The sequence below is a fragment of the Ischnura elegans genome, chromosome 10 (assembly GCF_921293095.1).
Source record: "Ischnura elegans chromosome 10, ioIscEleg1.1, whole genome shotgun sequence".
NCBI classification, from domain to species: domain Eukaryota; kingdom Metazoa; phylum Arthropoda; class Insecta; order Odonata; family Coenagrionidae; genus Ischnura; species Ischnura elegans.
In genome coordinates, this window is record NC_060255.1 from 77,336,247 (window position 1) to 77,359,522 (window position 23,276).

General features: G+C 38.5%; 1 protein-coding gene across 8 annotated transcripts in view; it reads right to left on the reverse strand.

The window, feature by feature from the left end:
- The window catches only part of LOC124167167 (GRAM domain-containing protein 2B-like), a 648,383-nt gene that overhangs the window by 347,341 nt on the left and 277,766 nt on the right, over positions 1-23,276 (reverse strand). Inside the window, exon 1 of one of the 8 annotated variants that reach the window (XM_046544982.1) lies at positions 12,928-13,912. The exons of the other annotated variants lie outside the window; for them this stretch is intronic. Within the exon in view, the coding sequence (XP_046400938.1) occupies positions 12,928-12,986 (59 nt within the window). The 5' untranslated portion in view covers positions 12,987-13,912. Of the gene's footprint in view, positions 1-12,927; positions 13,913-23,276 lie in introns of those variants that run through there. 8 annotated transcript variants of the gene reach the window in all.

Here is a 23,276-nt window from a genome sequence, read left to right on the forward strand (position 1 = left end):
TGGTATCGAGACGGTTATAAAGTAAAATTTCTGCTGAATAACGATAGCATGCGTGCTGTTCCAGATATTTTGGGTTAATTTTCATTTCCTGGGCTGGAGACAGAATTTAATGAGAAAACTGATAACCGTAATTTGCAATTCGTACGGCGACAATGCACGCCAAACCATAAATGGCATAACGTGATGTAAAAACATGTCATGACGATTGAAACGGGGTAATCATATAGGTAAGATAAGGCTCACAATGACTTCAGTTACTCACCACGATGAATCACGGTAACCGTAAAATAGGCCAAAGAAAAATATATCTCGTGCTTCGAATCCTGATATAAGACTTGAACCTGTGAATGGTCAAATAAACATCTTTAACTTAGTCTATCAACATTGAATTTTAATGATAAGTGTATTTGCTAGAAATTATAGGTCTCCTACTAAATTGTAAGAAATAAATCCACAAAATCTGTAAGAACGTAGTCGTCTCAATCATAATAGAAGACTGGAGAAAAATACAAGCTACCTTAAGATTAGATAAGTACTTATTGCCTTTAAAAACTGTACGCTGTTGCCTCAAGATTGATAAAAAACTTGCCGAAATATTCCATGACAAAAATTGGCATTTCCTCGTAAATTTTCTTAATAGGTACGAATTTCAGATGCAGCAATGATAAAACGTGAAACGAGAGTTGGGAAACCCCAACGATATTACTTGTATACATTAAATTTATAGAAGAAGCCACGGAGCTAAGAAAGAATGAACAGAAATATATTCTGTCACTGTCTAACGAGTTAGTCACTGACACGTTCACCAAACTCTGCAGCCACACTGAAGAGTTTGGCTAACGGCAGCTGGAGACCTATGGCCGATATTACGCTGCAGGAAAAAATAACAGGAGTTACGAGACTAAAGGTAACCAACAGGGAGGCTTCTTGGTTATGGATACGACAGCTTTAAGATATAACAGACCGAAAATTCATGTAGGAAATTAAAATAAGAAAAATATCAATTATTTGCAATGAGACACATACAACAATTACGTTACATCGTCAAGGGTCGAAAATCGTGAGGTTGGTTTGAATCAGCAATCCTTTATCATTGAGGCCGATTAATTTTCCGTAATTAGAATACAGGACGAGCTTGGAAGACCAGTGGGCAAGAGTGTTGGACTAACATTCGAGGTTCCTGGGTTCAAACTCGGGTGTAGCCTTGGGACACTCACACCAAAAAATCATCTAAGTACCAGGCCGCCAAGAAAAAGGATCTAGCCACCTTAGCTAGACATATATATTTCACACGCCATTGGATTGATCTTATCTTCCATCTTATAAGTATCTTCCTTCTCATACACCGAATTCTTTAAATACATTGCCATTTCTTTTCTAAGAGGACGGGACCATTTCTGGCTAATCAGCACCGATCTCTGAAGACTTCCTTCGATACTTTGCGGTAAGTTCGAATTCTGATACCACTTTCATTCCGTAGATGAAAACGGATTTGAGGTGAACGAACCAATTAGGCACTTCATGATGACAGACCTGGATAGAACAGCCCGTTCTAACAGAACACGTTGTGGATGTCCGTGCCGAAGAAGCGAATTATCAGTTCCACAACTTGCTCTTGTCAGCCAGTTCTTACCGAACAGCATTAAATTTAAGTAAATTACCATTTTTATATTTATCTTGATAATATTTTTAAACTGTTATCACATATTTTGCCATTTTTTTTTGTAGCTCAAATGGTAAATTACATCTCTATTCTAATTAGTTATTTTCAGCTCTATAAAACAGATTTCAGACATTTGTAAACGTATTATTTTCTATCTTTGCAATTGCAGATTACATAATAGAAATCCTACGACTAAGAGGAGGTACTAGACCTGAAAGACAAAGGAAAGAGCAGTAGAAGGCAGACTTGTTGAATCTGTAGAAACGGAAACCCAGTGCGGCTTCATCAGAGGGAGTCGATCCTGAGGTCAGCTCATAAAATCCGTTACACACGGTGAATGATCATGCTGAATGATCACGTTATCATTCACAGGATAATGCGATCAAAATAGAACATGTTCCAATTTTCAATGAATGATCATGCGCATGACGGTTCATTCGCAAATTTTTCCGTTAAACACGGAGAATGATTTCATTCCTATGATCATTCAGCATATAATAATTCAGTGTATAGGGGCCATTAGACAGACTTTTGTTCCCGCGCTCATAGGAGGTAGGAGGACGAAGGGTAGGAATAAGAAAAAAAGAGCCGCGATAAGGAGCTCTCATCGACGCCTCCGGGGTAAGGATAGGTTGGCAAGGGTAAAGGCTAGTACAGAGAAAAAATATCAATAAATTATCTGTGCAGAGCAATTTGTATGACATTACAGTACCTTTACCTCAATGACGGCGATTATAAAGAAAACTTAGAGCGAAACTGGTGAAACTTGCGCGGAAATAGGGTAGATTCCTTCATCAAAGAAAACGAAAGGCATTGATTACGATTCGTTACCCACCATTAGTGTATTCATAATATACTAATTATTTGGTTTTAGAAATCCCAGTTAAGACGAATGTTAATGGTCAATTGTATCCTCATTTGAAAAAGGCCAGATTGGCGCCAATGCGATGCTACTTCACGTGACGTCACAGGGACCTAGTTTCTATACGAGTAGATAGGAGTTTTACATCGTCTCAGATTACCAATGCATGCACGAGGCACAAAGCTCAGGGAAACATGTCTTAATAATCATCTATTAAAACTGGATAAGGTCGGAAAGTTTTCTTCGTTTGATAAGGTATTAATAATCCTTATTTAAGCCAAGCACTACCTGCTAGCAGGGTACTCTGCTACCTGCTAGCATCCTGCGTCGTATCAGTGCTCAAAGCCCCGCCCAAAGGTCACCTCACTTGCGGCAGCGGGAACCAGAACGACGTCACACGGGCTTTTCCCAGCATTCATACTTAGCCATCGCGTTTTCGCGCGATTGAAAATGTTCACTTTTCATTTAATCGCGAAAAATAGATATCGTCATTTAAAAATCTTTAAGCGCGAAACACGTACTCCAGAAGTAATAATCTTTCGATTTAGGCAATAAAAAAATAATAGGAAACCACCCTATTAGCGTGAAACTTAATAGTAGCGAAAGCAGAATATTATAACCAATAAAGTACCTTTTCAGTAAAATAAAAAAGCATTACATTTGTAGCTAAAATGTAATAATTTCATAGTCTTTTTTCGTAAAGTGCTAAAAAATTCTGAAATTAAGGTTGGCACTTTTCGCAAGAACCGCCATATTTTGGTCTCACTAGGAGGTTTAGGTATATTTACTGATATTTTTTCCATAAACCGGCCATTTCAATGGAGTATCCCGACGCTGTCATTTGGGCGGCGTGGGATACTACTTAGCGACACAATTTACTGTTTCCAGAGAAATGGGAGACCATCCTATGAAAAGAATATCCCACAGATTTTTCTCTAGATAACTTGTTGAGACAGAGTAAACATGTAGTTTCGGGAGAAATTTGCAATACTTCAGAGGTTGTATGATGTAACGTAACAAACAGCAATGAGAAAATGACGAAAAGGACCATTGGTGTAACTATGAAAGGGTCATTCCATGTCAGTTCACCCAGGCATGGCACCCACCGACTCGGATTTTAATGAAATTTTTATCACTAGCTACTATCACCTATCTAATGACCCATGTAAAATATTTCCTCTCTCACTCTCATAGTTTGCAAGATATGAGGAGTCAAAGTTTGATATGTTTGCTCAGAAGTGGCGCTAGTGGGAGTCAAATTCCAGAGTGCAGGGCACAGCGTAAAAATTCATAACTCAGAAACCACATAACATATTTGAATGAAATTTTGACCCCTTGTCTATCCAAGTGCATAGCTTCCATAGTAATGTCTTTTATTCCCCTTGCATTGTTATGTTAGCCAAAATGATGTCAACAGTTGTTAATTAACCGATTTTTTTTAGCTCAAAAACATTACTTCATATTTTCAGAATTATCACCAAAAGGCAGAGCAGTTAACTCATCCAATTTTTTTTAAATTGAAGGTTAATATGTGCTCCAATATACTGTGAAATAAAAATGGTGGTGTTTTGACTGCCACTATGAGTATTTCAGGTTTTACTTTTTTTTCTGCCCCCGTGAGAGGGATTTTGGACACGTACTGTAAGACAATAAGTATAAGTGTATCCATACCTTCATGAGGATATATTTGAAATATTGGTCAGTAAATCTAAGACCAAACATGTAGTCTAGTGAATGTGGCTCTTGTTCATACAATTTTTTTAATAACAATACTTGGCTTGTGGCAGCTGAGGGGAAAAGAGTCCAAATGGCTCAGAAATGTGAAATGATGCTTTTTCCTGGAATTTACCCATTTTTTCAAGTGTTTAGCATAGGGACAAATTGGTATCAACATACATTAGACTCTTACTGTGGATTAAGAGGATAAATGGAAATACTAATTTAAATAAAATTATTTAAATAATACACTTCAATGTGTTTAAGGCATCTCCCGAACATCTCTGGAGGCTCTCTCGGGCAACTAAACGCTTTACAATACCACCAATTCCATCACATGGGGATTTTCCATATGGGTGCATAAATTTCACTTTCACATCATGTTCTTCCTCGTGTTTAGAAATCACTAATCCAAAAAACCAGTGGTCATCATAAGCACATGCAATGTTCAAGTTTGTTAAGATCTGTGAAAAAGTGATTAAATGAGTCCCACTGAACTGGAGTTGTACAAAGTTAGCCTCACTTTCACAGAAGAAGTATGGTCTTCCAAACCCTTGGTGATGGAAGAGCTGGCAGAGCAATTGTATTACTTATAGATATGCAGCAGGTTGTCATCTATATCCACATTCCTTGATGGCAACTGGAGTATTAAATTTCTATTTCACTGGGAGAGATAATGCTGACATTATGTGCCACATTGTTTTCTCCCCTGCCTCACATATGATTGTATTACATGACAAACTTGAGAAGGTAATACAATCCCACCTATTCAGCATCACTTTTCAGTGTTATTCCATCTCCCCAAGGAATAAGAGAATTAAGTGCAACCTCTACATTAGGAAGAATAAAATGTTACAATGTATCACAGTGTGGGCATGATAAATCAAAATAGATTCTAGGGTACCACTTTTAGTCTTCTGCCAAATCTTCTTGTGTGAAGATGCTCCATGGGTGTCCAAGTTTATTCTGTGTGTACGATCCGTGTATTTTTCCCTGTACATGAATTGTGTGTGCAATGAGTTAGGCGAAGCTGCTCATTGTGAACTTCAACATTAAAAAAGGTTGGTGTCTCCACTATGCTTCAAAATGAGCAAATTTTTTAACTGTGCAGCATCGAAAAGTAACTGCATCTGATTGCCTCAAAAAAACCTACACACCAGTGGTGCAACTGAACAAAATTGAGATCATTAGTATACTTGAAAAACAGCTGTTATCTCTCAGAAGTGGTGTACCTGGGGAAGTCCTATCCAATGTCTGCGAACATCACAGAATATACTATTTGAAAAAGTATGAAACCTACCAAATATATTGTCTTGATCCTTTTAACAGCAACAAGAAGAAAATATCAAAATCACTGAGAAATGTAAGTCTTGAATTTGCAGAAAAGGCCTGTAAAATCCCAATTCTTCGGAAATTAGTGCCAGGAATGAAAATATGCCAGCCATGTAGGGAGGAAGTACAGAAACACTCCAGGTTTGGAAATGAGCTTTCCGATGTTGAAGAAGTAGATAGTGACAGCAATGATAGTATTTTGAATTTTGAAATAACAGTATCCCAAGAAAAATCAACTGAGCTACTTAACAGAACGCTGCAAGATAGAGAGGAGTCACCTTTAAAATTTCATGGCATATCATCTCACAGAAGGTCAACCTACGCTAAAAGGAAAGTAGAGTCAGCATGCAGTAATTTTAAAAGGAAAGTTAAAAGAGTTCTTGATAAAGAATTATCTCCAGAAAAGGATGACCCAAAACTGCCAAAAGAACTACTTCAGAAAGTTCATGATATGGATGTGCTCATAGACTTAATCAAACAAAAAGTTGACACATCAAGCTCTCATCAAGGAAAGGTACATCTGCTATCATTGGTACCAACTTCATGCAGCAGGAAGAAAGTAATGGAAGAGTTTCATGTGAGTGAGTACACTGCCCGCCAAGCAAGAGAACTTTTCAGAGACAATGGAAAATTGGCTGCACCTGAATTGAGAAAAGGGAAGGCAAATATGAAACATTACAATTAGTTAGGACTTTCTATAAAAGTGAAGAGTACTCCAGAATGATACCAGGAAAGAAAGATTCCATTAGTATCTCCAAAAATGTAAATGTTCAGAAGAGATTATTACTTGCTAACTTGAAGGAATTGTATTCCACTTTTCAATTTGACTTCCCCAGAATTAAAATTGGTTTTTCTAACTTCTGCAACCTAGGTCCAAAATGGTTTGTGGTAGCAGGTTCTCCTGGAACGCATTCAGTGTGTGTTTGCACAATTCATTAAAATGTCAACTTACTGCTTAATGCCTGTAATATAGAGGAAACAAGCCAGGACCTAATTGGTTATTTAGTGTGCTCTAGAAAAAATAGGGACTGTATACTGCGACATTGCTCTCAGTGTCCTTCACGTGAAAAGTTGAAAAGCTTACTGCTGAAAAAGCTTGAAGAATGTGACCCCGGAGATGAAGTTTCATACAGTCAGTGGGTTTCCCGTGACAGATCTCAACTGGTGAACTTCACTGCGACATTTGATGAGTACTGATTAACTTTAATTGAAAGAGTGGAAAAACTGGTGCCCCATTCATTTATTACGAAGGTATAGGCAAACTACCTTAAGCAAATGAAAGAAAATCTTGGACCCCATGATGCAGTTGTTCTCCTTGACTTCAATGAGAACTACTCATATGTTATCAAAGATGAGGCACAAGGGTATCACTGGACAAGGGATAGTTGTACGGTACACCCTGTTGTGATTTATACTCTAGATCACCTGACTAAACAGCTTATTATTTCCAGTTTATGCATCTAGTCAGATGATTTGGAGCATGATGTAGCTTTTGTTTATGAAACCCAAAGAATAATATTTTGCTTTGTGAAGGAAAATTTTACGTGAGTCAAAAAATTGAGTTACTTTAGTGATGGTTGTGCAGGACGGTACAAGAACTGCAAAAAATTTCTCAATCTTTGCAAGCATTACCAGGATTTCTCTTTAATGGCATCATGGACATTCTTTGCTACAAGCCATCGAAAATCCCCATGTGATGGAATTGGTGGTATTGTAAAGCGTTTAGTTGCCCGAGAGAGCCTCCAGAGATGTTCGGGAGATGCCTTAAACACATTGAAGTGTATTATTTAAATAATTTTATTTAAATTAGTATTTCCATTTATCCTCTTAATCCACAGTAAGAGTCTAATGTATGTTGATACCAATTTGTCCCTATGCTAAACACTTGAAAAAATGGGTAAATTCCAGGAAAAAGCATCATTTCACATTTCTGAGCCATTTGGACTCTTTTCCCCTCAGCTGCCACAAGCCAAGTATTGTTATTAAAAAAATTGTATGAACAAGAGCCACATTCACTAGACTACATGTTTGGTCTTAGATTTACTGACCAATATTTCAAATATATCCTCATGAAGGTATGGATACACTTATACTTATTGTCTTACAGTACGTGTCCAAAATCCCTCTCACGGGGGCAGAAAAAAAAGTAAAACCTGAAATACTCATAGTGGCAGTCAAAACACCACCATTTTTATTTCACAGTATATTGGAGCACATATTAACCTTCAATTTAAAAAAAAAATTGGATGAGTTAACTGCTCTGCCTTTTGGTGATAATTCTGAAAATATGAAGTAATGTTTTTGAGCTAAAAAAATCGGTTAATTAACAACTGTTGACATCATTTTGGCTAACATAACAATGCAAGGGGAATAAAAGACATTACTATGGAAGCTATGCACTTGGATAGACAAGGGGTCAAAATTTCATTCAAATATGTTATGTGGTTTCTGAGTTATGAATTTTTACGCTGTGCCCTGCACTCTGGAATTTGACTCCCACTAGCGCCACTTCTGAGCAAACATATCAAACTCAGATTACTTACTTTAACCTGAGTTATTTTTTGCAATAATAAAATCCTGCGTTCTTATAAGTTGCTTTGTTTACAACAAACTCAGTGCAAAAAGGTTATATAAAAAACAAAGGTTTCAGAAGGTAAAAGAGAACCTGATGCTTTTTTAAAAGGGTTATTCGAAAAGGTTATTTCTGAGGTTTTTTTAGATTTCAGCACAGTTTCAAGGAACAGATAAACTAAATAATCGATAATAGTTCCATATTAAATCATTAAGTTTCATAAACCTTGAAATTCTCCGTTTTAATTGTTTATTTTCTTACAAAATAGCTATTTTTATTATTAACTTTTATCTTATTTTACATTTATTAACTTAACATTAACATTACATTTATTAACCCATTATATCCCAGTGTTGCTTCTAAGCTACATCTAAAATGTTTAAACTTTCAGCTCCACCCAGGAGATATCTTATCTACCTATTATTTTGTAGAGTAAATTTCAATGACGAAATATTTAGCTGCCAGGATAATTATCATTGAGCGTAAAATTTTCAAGATTTCAAAATGAAAAAGCTTGAAATTTGATTTTTCCCAGAATCAGCTCTGGGTTAGAAATGGTTAAGCTTAACAGAGCCAAAATTGGGACAAAATCCACTTCCGGGCAAGCAATTTCCGAAAAATTTCCGTGGGAGGACCCCTTCATCCCCGAATCGTGAGCCCTGCCGTGAGACCCAAATCACCCCAGACCGCCCCTGGATAGATAGAGGTATTTTTCGAGACTAGAAGACGAGAACCCGGGCGAGAGCAATGCGCCACGTCTACACAGTGTGTGGTTGTGAATCGATAGACGCAAGAAGAGAAAGGAGACGCCTCGGAGACCTCTAAGGGGTCAACGGGTCCATTACGGACCACCGAGCAGCCGGATTCTGGCGGCCGCCGGAGAGCAAGGCATATAGATTACTTAATGCAGTACACGCATACCACTCACGGAAGAAAAAAAACCTGCATTGAGCGGACACAGAATTGGGATGAAGTAAAGTGGTCACTGAATGGAGGTGAGAGACCGTAGCCAGGGGAGGGGTTTAGGGGGTCCGGACCCCCCCCCCCAAATATAAAAACACAATTATTTTCCTTCATAAATATTGAAAAATCATGGATTTACAAAATGTTTATTTCACAAATGTTGAAGTTTTTTCGATTGTGAAAATTGTTAAAATTAGTTTAAAACACATTACTTAGTACACTGTTTTTAAAAAATTTCCCCCCTGGTTTTGCCCCCCTCCCTCCCCCCCCCAACCGAACGAAATTCCTGGCTACGCCACTGTGAGAGACGTAAGAATGCGTCCATTGATTACGTGAAGTGATTTTGGCGATTTTTGGACCCCCTTCATCTCCCCTTAGTGAGATATCGTGAGATTTGGCCCGAGCCCCTCCCCTCTAATCTCACGTGAGATTATTCAAAATGAATTTCTCAGTTTAAATACGTTAATGTATGCGAAAAATCCACAGAGAAACACTCATTCCCCTTGAACAGTATACGAACCGGGGTCCCTCGATTTCCGACCGAGTGCTTTAGCCAGCTACGCTACCGAGGCGTCCTTTTCTCCTGTGGAAATTGGTGGACTCTACCGGACTAGGTGTTATGCACTGCTGAGTATATTATGCAAGAAGCAGGCCAAATTGTGCGCAAAACGCATAGAGGTGTTCGCTCTTGACTAATTTAAGTGTACCGGGACTAGCCACGGTGATAACTTTACTACTGACTCCGTAAAGTTATCACCGTGGCTAGTCCCGGTACACTTAACTACGTTAATCTATACCTCATTCCGTTTGATTTATAAAAGAACGAGTCGATAGTCGCTTGAACTCATCAAGCGGGTAATTAGGTGATTGGGAGCATTGTTGTGTCACGTATTTCCGAGTTATGTGCCCATAAGTTGCTTAAAAAGAAAAAAAAAATCATAATATCGTTTAAATGGATGAAATGTACGGAGAGTACGCTTTTTCGCCGTCAACAATACTTAAGGTCGTCTTAGTAACCACGATGGTATAAGCGTTGAGAGATTGTTTTGATTTTAATATTTACGTAATGAGGAGAAATAAATTAATAATGACCGGTGAAGTTATTTAAAAAGGCCGATTTTTTGTAATTTAGACCTTTCTCTATGATTGTAGCTACTCCCTTTGTGATCGTAAGGGTTTTAACCCAATAAACTTAAACAATTGGTTTAATTATTTATAATTCAGATTACAGAGATTATAGGCTAGAATCAAATTTTACGCCGTTTCTTGCGGAGAAAAAATTTCGAGATTCTTGCCAGGACCATCCCGAAATTTTTTCCCCTCTCCCCCATGTGAGATTGGGTGAGAATTGGATTCACCCGTTCTCTCCCTTAAAGACCTCACATTATCAATGGATGCCCCCGAAGGAGTTCAGCATTGAATAATGATAACTGACTCAATCCGTGATTCAACCCAAAGTTTTTTATTTGTATAATATTTAAGAACAAGGATTGATTAATTTTGTTAACCTGGTCCTTCTGCCAAACCAGATGAGCCAATGTGTCTAAGAAAGAATTTCAAAATTATACGGAAAATTTTGCCAATTATTACTAACAATAAGATCAAGGGTGTAGCCAGGATCGAAACTAGAGGGGGCCAGGCCGTGGTCGTTCAAGTTGTAATTCACAGAGAAGGTTAAGGAAACAAAAATTTTCAAGAAAATTATAACAGCGCTTCATTAGTTTTTAAAATAATTTGCTCTAAAATAAAATATTTTTTCATTTAATTACACGCTTTATGCTAATACCTTTTTTTCTCTTGGATTTATAGAGAATTTGTTCAAAACCTTATTTTGAACTACATTTACTTTTACTTCTGGGTGAGGGGGAGCAGGTGCCCCCCTCTGGGGGTGCCCATGACTAAGATACTGGAAGATACTTCAGAGAACTATTTCCCACACATTTTATGAAACTTCTTATTTCTTCCACATTGTGTTTCACCATAAAGTATACTTACTCTATGGTTTCACAAACACGTCATTATGGAGATAATAGTGCTAAACACGAGGCCGACAGGATTCGAACTCGGGACGAGAGGGACAGGAGAACAACCCTCGAATCACCAGACCAACCCCACAAATCAATTAAGAACCCACGATATTTGACACTGTGACCTGAGGGCGAACATTCTTGAAAATCGACCACGGTCGCAAACCCCAAGGTTCACGAGATAAAGTGTCATGCGTCTAACTTCCACTCCATCCATCAAAACGGACATGAGGAAGATTAAAATCCCCCTAGCATTCTGATGACAGTTCATCCAAGATATCCGAAACACAAAAGGCACCGCATTTTATGGGCACTACTCTAGCCATATCACCCGCATTTATGTTACCACCAAGAACCATCTCGGGAACCTGGAAAAAATACCAAGGTCCTCTAAAAAAAATTATCATAAAAAATGAAGCAAACGGATTTTGCCTACCGGCTGCAAGAACACTTCCTAATTGTATCCCCAAGGACGCCTTTTTTTTGGCAGGTTCACATTTTTTGCGCAATATCTAACGAGAAAACTTACATGAAGACAAGAGACTATTCCACGGTTTATTTAACAGAGAACGACGGGTTTTGGCTGTCCAGCCAATTTTAGGTACATCGAAAAACATTTCTTTGAGCCTGCAAGCTTAACAAAAATATGTTTTTCAATGTTCAACACTCCCTCAAGACAAGTTTTGAAACGTTAAGCCATCCAGCACAAATACTTAAAAAGGAAAAGGAAAAAGTTCTACTACCTATATAAAGGCATTCAGCTCTGAAACAAAATTCCACATCCAGTATACTAAATCGACGATAGCCTAGAACATCAGGATGATAAATGGAAGCAAAGCTTTCATGAAAAATATCCATATTCCTATAAACGTCTTGAGGAATTTTACTAAGTCGTTTACTTGGTGATTCTGGTCATATATATTCATAAATTATCAGATGACACTTAAAATTTTCGACGCATACGCTATAAACCACTGTTCACCCCACGGAGTAAAGGATTTTATTGAGGTTTTGGTTAAAAATAACTTGCCACAGCTATCTAGCGAAGTTTATGAACGTATTTAAATAATCCCCTCAGCTCTTGCGTTGAGAGAAGGAATTACCATAACGACAAAAAATATTACAGATCATAATTAAGGAATCAAAATGTATTCTTACAATAATTATAAAAAAATCCAACACAGCTTCCTAGCAGTCAGTGTGACATGGGATATCAATACATTCCAGACAAGTTAACATGACATATAACAAAGGCAAATGTAATACTGTCAACGTGGTGTGCCAGGTCGAACGTAAAAAGACGTATGTCACAACACGTTTGAAGTACATATAACCTTTTCCTGCGATACAAAAATTATTTCGGGTTTAACTAGCCAATAATTTGTATTCATGCCCATGCCAAGTGAAACGACAAGTTTTTTTTAAGTCGATAGAAATAATAATATCTCAACCTCACAGAGTTCTGAAAGTTTTTTGTATCTGTTGTTTCTTATCTTTACGCAAATGCCTTCAGCATACTTAAGTAAATCGAAGTATGCTATAATACACTGACTTCCTCACAGTTTCAACCCTTATCTATACAGTATGTCACCTGTGTGTTGAAACTGGCAGAATCATTAAAAAACTATGGTTATGTATAAGAAATTAGTTCTGTTTTGTTAGCTTCCGCTTTGTCGCATACGAAATAATTTGACTTGCCTTATAGATGATTTGTATACGTATGGAAAACAATCTAACCCTCGATACATCCGCACATCCATCATCATAAATATTCCTGTCACAGCCACATTACCTTTTCTTATTCCACTTCCTGTTATCATCCTTCACGAAACCCTGGACGAGGCACAGCATAGTTGAGATCCTCCGCGGACGACGTACGGCCCCGCTGTCAGGCACTGGCTTCGTCGGCGAGGATAACTTAACTCCCGTCAACGCGACGACAGCTGGTTCCAACACACGAGGCGAAATATCACCACAGAATAGACAAACAATCCATTTGCCTAGCGGCCACTAAGGCACGGGTCGACTTCAAGCAACGGCCGAAGGAAACCATGGAGCAGTTTGACAATAGATAGCGCGCTATTATGGCATCACTCCTTTTTTTCGGGCAAGGAACATCCGTTCACTTACACACGTACGAGAGCCGAACTAGCGGCGAGGTAGAACACGACGAACCAAATTATTTCATATCCTCAAGTACTAGGCCACATTCACGGACCAATGTCGTAGCTGCACTCTTCGAATGCTTTGAATCAAAGCAAGGATAGTGTGAGGAGTCAATACACTCTTTCAATGCATGTAATACAACTCACGGCAACATCACCTTCACAGTGCCAGGTAATCCAATTCAATGGCTGTCATTCTAAACACATGTTCACAACACACATAACGAACGACGTGGACAACAGATCGGATAATATATACAAGCACACGCAAATATAAACACAGACCACAAAGGTGAATAGATAGCACGTTTACTTAGATTTAAAAGATATGAAGACTAACACATTAGACAATAAAAACACGTGATTCTCATACACTGTACAGGGATTGCAACACTGGTGGATAGGCGAGGGTAGGGATGGATATATGTACAGAAGGAAGCTCGTTTGAGGGAGTGGGTTCAGAAGAAAATAAAGAGGACCAGCCTCTTGAATGAGAAGTACTGCAAGGATCCTGGACGTCGTCGCCTGCACGGCGGTGGTGACACCAAGGGGGAAAACACCCGACGGTCGCACAGCGACCGCGACCTAACAAACGCCAGCGTTCAACTGCTGGAAGAGGTCGGAAAACCGCTTGCTTGCTCGCTGCCGCGGCGGAGAGCCAGCTCGTATAACTTCCCCTCCGAAACGTCTACGAGGAAGAGTAGGGGAGGTTGATTTTTTTTCTCTTCATTTCAACAACCATCCCCTCCCTCAACTCACCCCCGAACCTCATGGGAAAAACGTTTTAACCCTCACCCTCCCCTTCTCTACAACCGAATTTCCCCTCGCGCAGACGTAACGGTAAAAAAGGCTTCGAAGGGGAAGGAAATAGGCGGAGGCGCTACCACCTAGCGGCACTACGGCCAACTCCTTCGGGACGGGAATATTGTTGACGGAGACACGTGGCCATGGCGATGGAGGGGAGGGAGTAAATAGAGTATGGGGAACGGAGGGGAGGGGGTAGGCCTCATTGATTCGGCTTTCAGAATGGTGAGAGGGATTCCATTTTTTTTGACGATACATACTGATACATACTGTCTGGAGTAAGACCGGGGAAGAGGAAGTAATTATTCTGAGGAGGTCAGAGGGCTTGCAATGAGCCGGACGTTAGCTGACCACTTCGTAAAAGAAGAAAAATAGGGAAATCTCGGAAGCGCACACGGAATAAAATCGGAATTACGAATCGGCTAACGTTGAAAATATTGTCATCGGAAAAAGAGCATGTTGCTTAGGGTCATATCAGTAGCGTATACAGATTAAATCTATTAGTAGGCGGAGCAAGATAAATTTAGGCTAGGATACATAATAAATAAGGTTACGCCGTGAAAATGTATGCCTAATTCAACTTAATGTAAAATAATAAAAAAAATAAGACACGGTGATATTGCCTATGGATGCATAGGTAGTATCAGGCTATTTCGAAGCGACAGCTTAAACGATAAATAAAGTCCTCAATTCGGGGTCGACCGCCCCTTTCACCCTATGATGCCCCGTTCACACTACGTCCTTTTTACGCCGGTTAGCCCCGACCATGGTTACAAAACGAGGTGTGAACGCAAGTTCCCGTTAACCGTGGTTGGGATTCTGACCACCGTTTTCCGACCATGGTTGGCGGTAGTTCATGCGTGTGTGAACGCAAGTTGGTTAAAAGCTGGTTAGAAAAAGAAGAAGGCGAAGCAGCAACGAAGTGGGATAGGAGGAAAGAAAACGGGAAATAAAGTTTCGAAGAGGAGACGGCCGTTATTGTTGAATTATATTCGTCAGAATTAATTCAAAGGAAAGTGCTATTGATTCATTCCGTAATGTGTTGTATAGAATGAGATTTTAAACCTGATTTAAGTTACGCGATATACAGTGAAACCTGTCTTAAGCGGAATCTCTCGGGCCCTTCACTTTTTTCCGGATAAGACAGTATTCCGCTTAACTTAGGGTCTGACAATTCAAAAAAGACCGCGAAAGTCATATCACGTCCATTGAATGCGTTGCCTAAAAGGTTGGTTTGACTCAAATTCTACACGTAGACGATTATGAAATGATTAATTATAATGAAATTATAAAAGAACAGCATCGCATTATTTTTAAATAGTTTATTTGAAGTAATCAGTCATTTTTGTCTGTCTTCCCATTTTTCCTGTAGAATACAATTTTCTACGTTGCCAATGGCCCCATGCAAGATGTTAAACAAATCAGTGTAATCTTTGGTGAGACTACATTCTTCTAATTCTTTTGACGAGACCAACATTTCTCTACACGATTTTTTATTTTCTTCACATATTAAGGTCACTTCTTCGTCGGTATCACAGATTTCCTCTTCTTTATTATTGGCTGTTAAGGAACCATCTTCATTGCTCGTGAGAAGATCGTTGTCGAAATCCACAAATCTCTCAGCACTCATGTTATCTCAGTTTATTACTTACTTCAAATTCGCTTAGATCCACCATTGGCTCCTAAATAGCAAAGGTCATATATATAATCCTGTAAATGCGTAAATATGCATTTACATTGGTGATATGTCAGGATGTAAATTATTTTCTTTACCTTCCTCGGGGATCAGCTCTGGCAGAATTCCAGCTTTGGCGAAAGATTGTTTAACAGTTGATGTTTTAATATCTTTCACTGCCAAATCAATCCAATTAATGGCATCCAGCACTGATACTTTTTATACCTCTGATACTGAATTCGCAGTATCTGCTGCAGCTAATAATGATCGCATCATGTTCTTCCTATATTGTGCATTCAGCGATCTAATTACTCCCTGATCCATTGGCTAAGTGATGCTTGCTGTGTTTGCCGGAAACCAGGCTAGCTTCACATTCGCCAGGTGAATTTTAGGGTAACAGGTTGCATTGTCAAGGAAAAGTATGACTTTCCTATTTTTCCTCCTCATTTCGACATTGAAACTTTTAAGCCACTCTTCCATGATTGAAGCCGTGTTCCATGCTTTTTTATTCTGACTCCATTTGACCGGTAGCTTCTCAATTTCAACGTTTTTAAAGCATCGTGGTCGAGCTGATTTCCGGATGACAAGAGGCTTTAGGAGCTCCCCTGCCATATTCCCACAAATGAAAATGGTCAAATGCTCCTTTGAGTGCTTCCCTCCCACAGAATAAAGAATTAGTGTAAATAAAACATCATTGTTTGAATTTTTACCCTAATTTATATAAATAAAACTCGGAAATTCATGTAAACTCTTGCAGTTGTCTCCTTTTACACACAATGATTTAGACGGCAGAGCCCTAAAATACATTCCGGTTTCATCCCCGTTGTAGATATCACATGGTTGATAATCTTTAATTTTTACTTGAACCCTACATTTCCACTCCACGGTTTACATGTCAACGTCATTTGACTCACCAACAACACTGCTCCAAACAACATTGTGTCTTGCTCTGAAGCTCTCTAACCATCCATTGGAGGCCTTAAAATCCAATTTTCCTAAAGAAACTGCGAATTCCTTGACCTTTTCTTGGACTATTGGACCTGACAATGGAATATTCCTCGATCTTGCCCGCACAAACCATTCCCAAACTAAATCGCTTATTTCTTCATATTCGCAGAGAGGCGTTTTCCTCTTTGAATGTAAATTAAGGGCTAAAATAATCGACGGAAACAACAATTATTCTATGGTGTGTCGTTTTGCAAACTATTGTGGCATGGGAAAAGAAGAAATATGTTTCTTAGAACCTACCTCTTTCAAATTCTTTCTTAATTTCGTCCTTCTTCTTAATTGCTTCGTAAACTTGAGTCTTTCCACACTTCAACTTCACTTGTATCTGCTGCAAAAATGGGTTGGCGGATTGGTTAAGAAAGGAGGTAGCAGGAGGGAAGAGGGGTGGAGTATTGTTGAGCATTTGATACAATGTACGTGAAACGAAACGCACTGCACTTTACATTCGGGACGAGGGACATAAGGCACTGGAGGAGGATTAACACTAGGTTTAGGGAGACGCGGAAGTGCTGTGGTCAAGGTTGATGCAATATTGTCATAAGTCCCTCCTGCGACGTGATGTCAGTCAATAATGACGTAGACCATGGTGAACGTGCGACGCATTTAGCTGGTTCCGTTGGATTATTTTCTATGGAGATGGCTTTACAAAACATTTTTAGTATTTTATTTCCTTACGGTAAAAATTGTCCATGGAATTTTTTTTGCAATTCCGCTTAACCAAGAAACACGTGCCCGGGAATCGATTCCGTTTCCGCGTTTGACAGTTTCCGTTTAACACAGAGCACCAATGCACGTAAAACCCTATTGTGACCGCCAGGACCAACAAAATTTTCCGGATAAGACAGGTTTCCGCCTAACTCAGGTTCCGCTAAAGGCAGGTTTCACTGTACTTGATAGTTCGTAGTGAATTAGCTATTAGCTCGTATTTTATTGTTACGGACAGATTGAATAATCTATATTAATATTTTGCTAGAATTAAGTAAAATGTGCGAAACTACCATAATAAAAATCCGAAGGTCACAATGATTTTAATGTTTTGGTAAGAGTTCTTTGTCCCAGTTTGAAAAAGATCACTTATGTTCATCCTTGAACGAAAGTTCTTCCCACATCAATATAAAGTATCAGGCTAACGACTATTCAGATGTAACGATAGAAAATAAATTTAGAAACGTCGGGTGATACCATATATCGCAAAAATTACCACGTTCTCTCTCTTATTTCATAAGTTAAATTTCAACAATCGTCACATTTCTGCAAGTTATTCGTCCACATTTGAAGAAGAGGTAAAAGAGTTTTAATTTACGGTATAGCATCAGATTGGATCATGTCCTTTGTCAAAGTCAGAAAACAATAATAGCTAAGAATGTAATGCAGCGAAAAGTGTATCTCCATCCCAAATCACAAGTGTCTCAAATTGAGGCTCAAGTCTCAAGATTAGGTCTTCGATTTCCTTCACCTACATCAATGATTTGTCGACACATCCGAATCAAGGGCAAGTAGTAGTATATGTTGTTGATATCAACCTAATTATCACTAATATTCGCTTTTACTCGTATTAAATAGAGCAGTAGAAGAATGCAAGCCACGGATGAAATGATTAGTTGGACGAACACATTTGAATTACCTTCTACGTAGCAAGGAACAAAGATTGTCGACGCTGGAATGGAATTTTTAATTCATAAGCAGCTCATAATATGCACATATGTTTAAATCATTGCAATTAACACAAGAACTGCACATTCTATATTTCCTTCCAACAAATTATTCGCGCTTGTCAATTCATTTTTCACTTGGACTTACTTTACCACTCATCAGATGTCGCCAGGGTCTAACCATGGTAAGTGTGAACGCGCGTTGGTTCTGACGTCATCTTACGCTGGTTAAGAAAGATGGTAATGTGAACGGGGCATTACATACACCCAAAAGCCTTGTCAAAAAGGCCTGGTTACAGGATACATTGATATACATGATTTAATGTCTGAAAAATTGTGTTGAATTGGAACGAAACCTGTACAATTGCATAGACCAAATTAGATGGGGTATCTACTATTATTGGATTCGTTCAAGCATCTACACGATGCATAAATTCGTACAAGAAGAAAATAAAAATATTAGACTGCAAAATGGAGAGTTTAAATAATGCAATTCTTTCCTCGCACTATTAAGGATAGCAAAGGTGTCTCCATTAATAGAATTAATGGCGTCACTCGCTAGCCGACTCACTACATGCTTTTATTTTTTCCATTGTTCCAATCTTGCATGGATTTGCAATAGGAATAGGGTACTTTCCTTCATCAAAGAAAACGAAATGCATTGATTGCGATACCTTACCCACCATTAGTGTATTCATAATATACAAATTATTTGGTTTTAGAAATCCCAGTTTAGACGAATGGCAACGGTCAATTTTAACCTCATTTGAAAAAGGCCAGATTGGCGCCCATGCGATTCCACTCCATGCATGAGGCACAGAGCTCAGGGAAGCATCTCTTAATAATCACACATTGAAAATACCTAAGTTCGGAAAGTTTCCTTCGTTTGGTAGGGGAATAATAATCCTTATTTAAGCCAAGCGCTACCAGCTTGCATGGTACTCTGCTACCTGCTAGCATCCTGCGTCGTATCAGCGCTCAAGCCTCGCCTCAAGGTCACCTCACACGCCGACAGCTGGAACCAGAAATACGTCACATGGTCTTTTCCCATCATTCCTACTTTGCCGTCGCGTATTCGCGCGCTTGAAATTTTTCACTTTTCGTTTAATCGCGAAAAATAGATATCGTCATTCGAAAATCTAAGAGCGTGAAATGCGCACTCCAGGAGTAATAATCTTTCGATTTAGGCAATAAAAAAATAATAGGAAACCACCCTATTACTAACCGTCAGCAATTTTTGGCGTTTCATGAATGTGTACTTAGATTTTGTTAAATATGAATTCAATAAATCAACATTCAGCCCTAATGATGAGCCCCAAGACGGAGCTTGAAACCTTGGTCGTTATAAAAGAATTAACCCGGTGGGAATACCGAGAACAGTTTACCCGCATTTTTTTGTTATTATACGTAATATTTTATGACCGTAAGGTGTGCATCTGGTGGTCCTCTTGCATGCTGCATGTTCGTGATTTATCACCCCCTGCCCAACACCCTAGAGGTGGCTCAAATGGTATTATGCAGATGTGTTTATGATTATTTCAGTAGCGTATACAGATTAATTCTATTGTGGGCGAAGCAAGATTTATTAAGTATTAGGCAAATTTTTAGTATGGGCACCCAATAAAATTATGCCTATTTTCAATAAATTTTCAATGAAAAAGGCATGTTTAGGAGGTACCACGATTGATGTAAGCGGCGTGCGGAAGACAGCATACATATACAGCATACATACGATACAAATATCCTCATTTCGTTGTCGCTCGGCCCCCTTACGTACGTCCCAGGTCCATATCAAAAAGGCCTGGTCACTCGATAGATTAACACGCATGAGTAAATGTGAGACTGCATGAACGATTTTGTTTGATTATAACGGCACATGTAAACTTACCTGAACCAAATTAGATAAGGTAGTGTTCTTGGATTCGGACATGTTTGGCAACTACACGAGTTAATGTGTCGCGTTACTAGACCTCGATAAACAGTAATGACGTGGAGAATATAACAGTCTGCTCAACTGAAGGAAAATTTCTCCGTTTGAGTTTATTTTTATCGCAAGCGGTTACTCAAATACTTCATTAAAACTCGGTAACTCAATAAATGCTCATAAAAACTCATTCAAATTCGGAGACTCAAATACTCTGACTCCATTTTCCCCCAAATATGGCGATTAGGTCTGTACCTGTCATCATTATAGGTCAACATTCCTAAGATTAGTTTGACGCAGCTCTCCATTCATATTTCCATAGAGTAAGTAGATACTCCATTAAACTAATCCATTCCATATCTATATTTCTTATCCGTCAACCTTTTCATAGTGACGTAATTTATCTCTTTTAAATTATTTATAACCTGTTCTATGTAACTCATTCGAGGCCGTCCCTTCTTCTTCCCTTCCACCCGTCCTACGATACGCGTATACACACTGCGTATACTGTATTACACAGTATACTGTGTCTGTCTTTACGTATATACATTGCTAGATAATAGATCTGTCGCCATACCATAGCTTCCTTTACATGACTGCTTTCACATTCCCATTAACATCTTTCGCAGATACCTGCACATCGAAAGGGATTCCTATTTGATTTTTTGATCAATAGACGCAGTATTTTCGCTTTTTTATTCTAATTGCTCTTATTTTTACATTCATATTTCTAGGCGTTGCATGAATACCCTTGGTACTCAATTTTTTTATGGATGTGCTAGTACTCTAAAATCCGAGTCGAGTTGAGTATTTGGTCCTCGACTCGAGTGCTTCGACTGGCATTACGAATGTCGAGTGGAGTAATTTCGGTTACAGTGTTGTCGAGGTCAATAGGTCCAGCAATCTGCGGACAGGAAGCGCTATATTAAAACTTATGTAATGATATCGTTTTTAAAGTCGATAAGTAATTATAATGCTGTATTCTGGGAGTTTCAGCTTGCTGTATACACTAAAGTGGTCAACGCGGGCGCCGAATATCTTTACGTCAGCCGCGGCGGCCGATCGTCTTCATATCCGGCGGCGTATTCGAAGTGGACCGCTGCTTCATTCATTCATACTTTTTATGCGATACTTTCATACCCTACCAAACCTTCTTCAATCAAACGAGGAAAAAGGAAAAAAATTGTTAAGATTTATGAAAGAAAGAAAAATATGTAACTTAAAAGTTTTAGGGGACAATGCCGGTTTTTCCCGTGTTTGAAGACTCAAGTGGTGACTTCTTTTAAACTTTTTGATTACTACGCACGTCCGAGGTTAATTTTAGTTTATTCCTTGGTAGCGTTTAATTTTCTTCCTGAATTTATAAAACAAGAGTTGCTAAAGTTGATAAAATGAAGTCAGAAATCAAGAGAAAAATGTTTGTTCCGCAAAGCTAAAGCTAAGTTCCATAGTTCTTTCGCTTTGTCCCCTTAAATTCCATGAATATTAAAGATCCATAAAAATCGTTGGTACAATCTGCAATAAGAATTCCCAAGGTTCCCGAATCTTGCAATTTTGGCAAGAAAGTATGCACTTGTGCAGCACGCAAGTGTGTAGCGAAAGGAAATTTTCTGCAGGCAGTAATATTGTCACATGGAGACATCAAAAACAGCTGCCTGAGCATGTGTAACAATTATTTTTTGCATGAGAATTTGAAAGGATCGAATACCACATGATCCAGAAGATTAGTGATTACCAAAAGTGCAATATTCATTTACATACTGATTGCTCTTCTAAATTTCATGAACGATACAAAGTTTAATCAATATTTTGGGTTAAATATATATTTGGGTTATAATAAAAAAGAATTATTTGCAAAAATAATAGAATTCCGAAAAGAAAGGCAAAACGGCTCATTTGACCCGGGGAACTCCCAATGTTGCGTATACGGAACGTTTCATCATCGGCAAACTAAAAACAATAAAAATATAGAGATCGATAATCTGCCTTATTTGAGTCTGTTTTATTGATAATTCATCAAAATATTTGGAATTTTTAAGTTATTAACATGCTTGGGATTTAATGGGTTAACGTAATATGTCATTTTTATTGTAGCTGTGCAAATGCCTTCACTCAGGGCTCTTCCTAGCATTTTGGATAAATATATTACTGAAATTATCGACATATTAGTAGAATACAATAAAGGATGAAGTTCTCCATGAAAAAATAGTTGACTCAGCCGGTATTCGAACCCGGATCTCCCGATTGCCGGTCAGGTGTGTTGGCCAGTTACACCACCAAGCCATTTTCTCAGAGCGAACTTCGGGATGGCCTTTACCGAACAGTTAATTCATTTCAATTGTGCCTACGGAGCTGTTTAAGACACATTAATGTTCACTAATCTCCCAATTGTGACCAATTACCATCAACGTTCCCCATTATCTTTTCGTTTTTATATCAAGCTAAGCAATTAGAATAGAAAATTCATAATGGGATTGGAAAAATGAGAATATATTGGAGCATGTATTGTTGTACTGCCTGGTCCAGAAATTATTATACTCGACTCGAGATACAAAGGTGTTACTCGCACATCCCTAAAATTTACTTCTTTTTATTTTCATATGCATTAATACACTCAATTCCGTTGGAATGGATATCATTAAAAGTTCTCACTCGGATTAATACTACATCATCAATGGTGTTTGTTGACGTCGTAAAAATTGGAATGTACAAAGCCTATGCTCTTTTTACCTAATTTGCGTCATTTTTCAACCAGTGCAACAAAACACATGAAACGTATTATAAAAGAATCGATATGCATTATTGAATGGGGTGTAAGCTTCATTCAGGGAGGCGAAAACCAGATGATACACACCACTGCAATTGCAATCCATCGTTTTGGCATGTTTCCCTGGAATTTGAAAGCCGTCATAT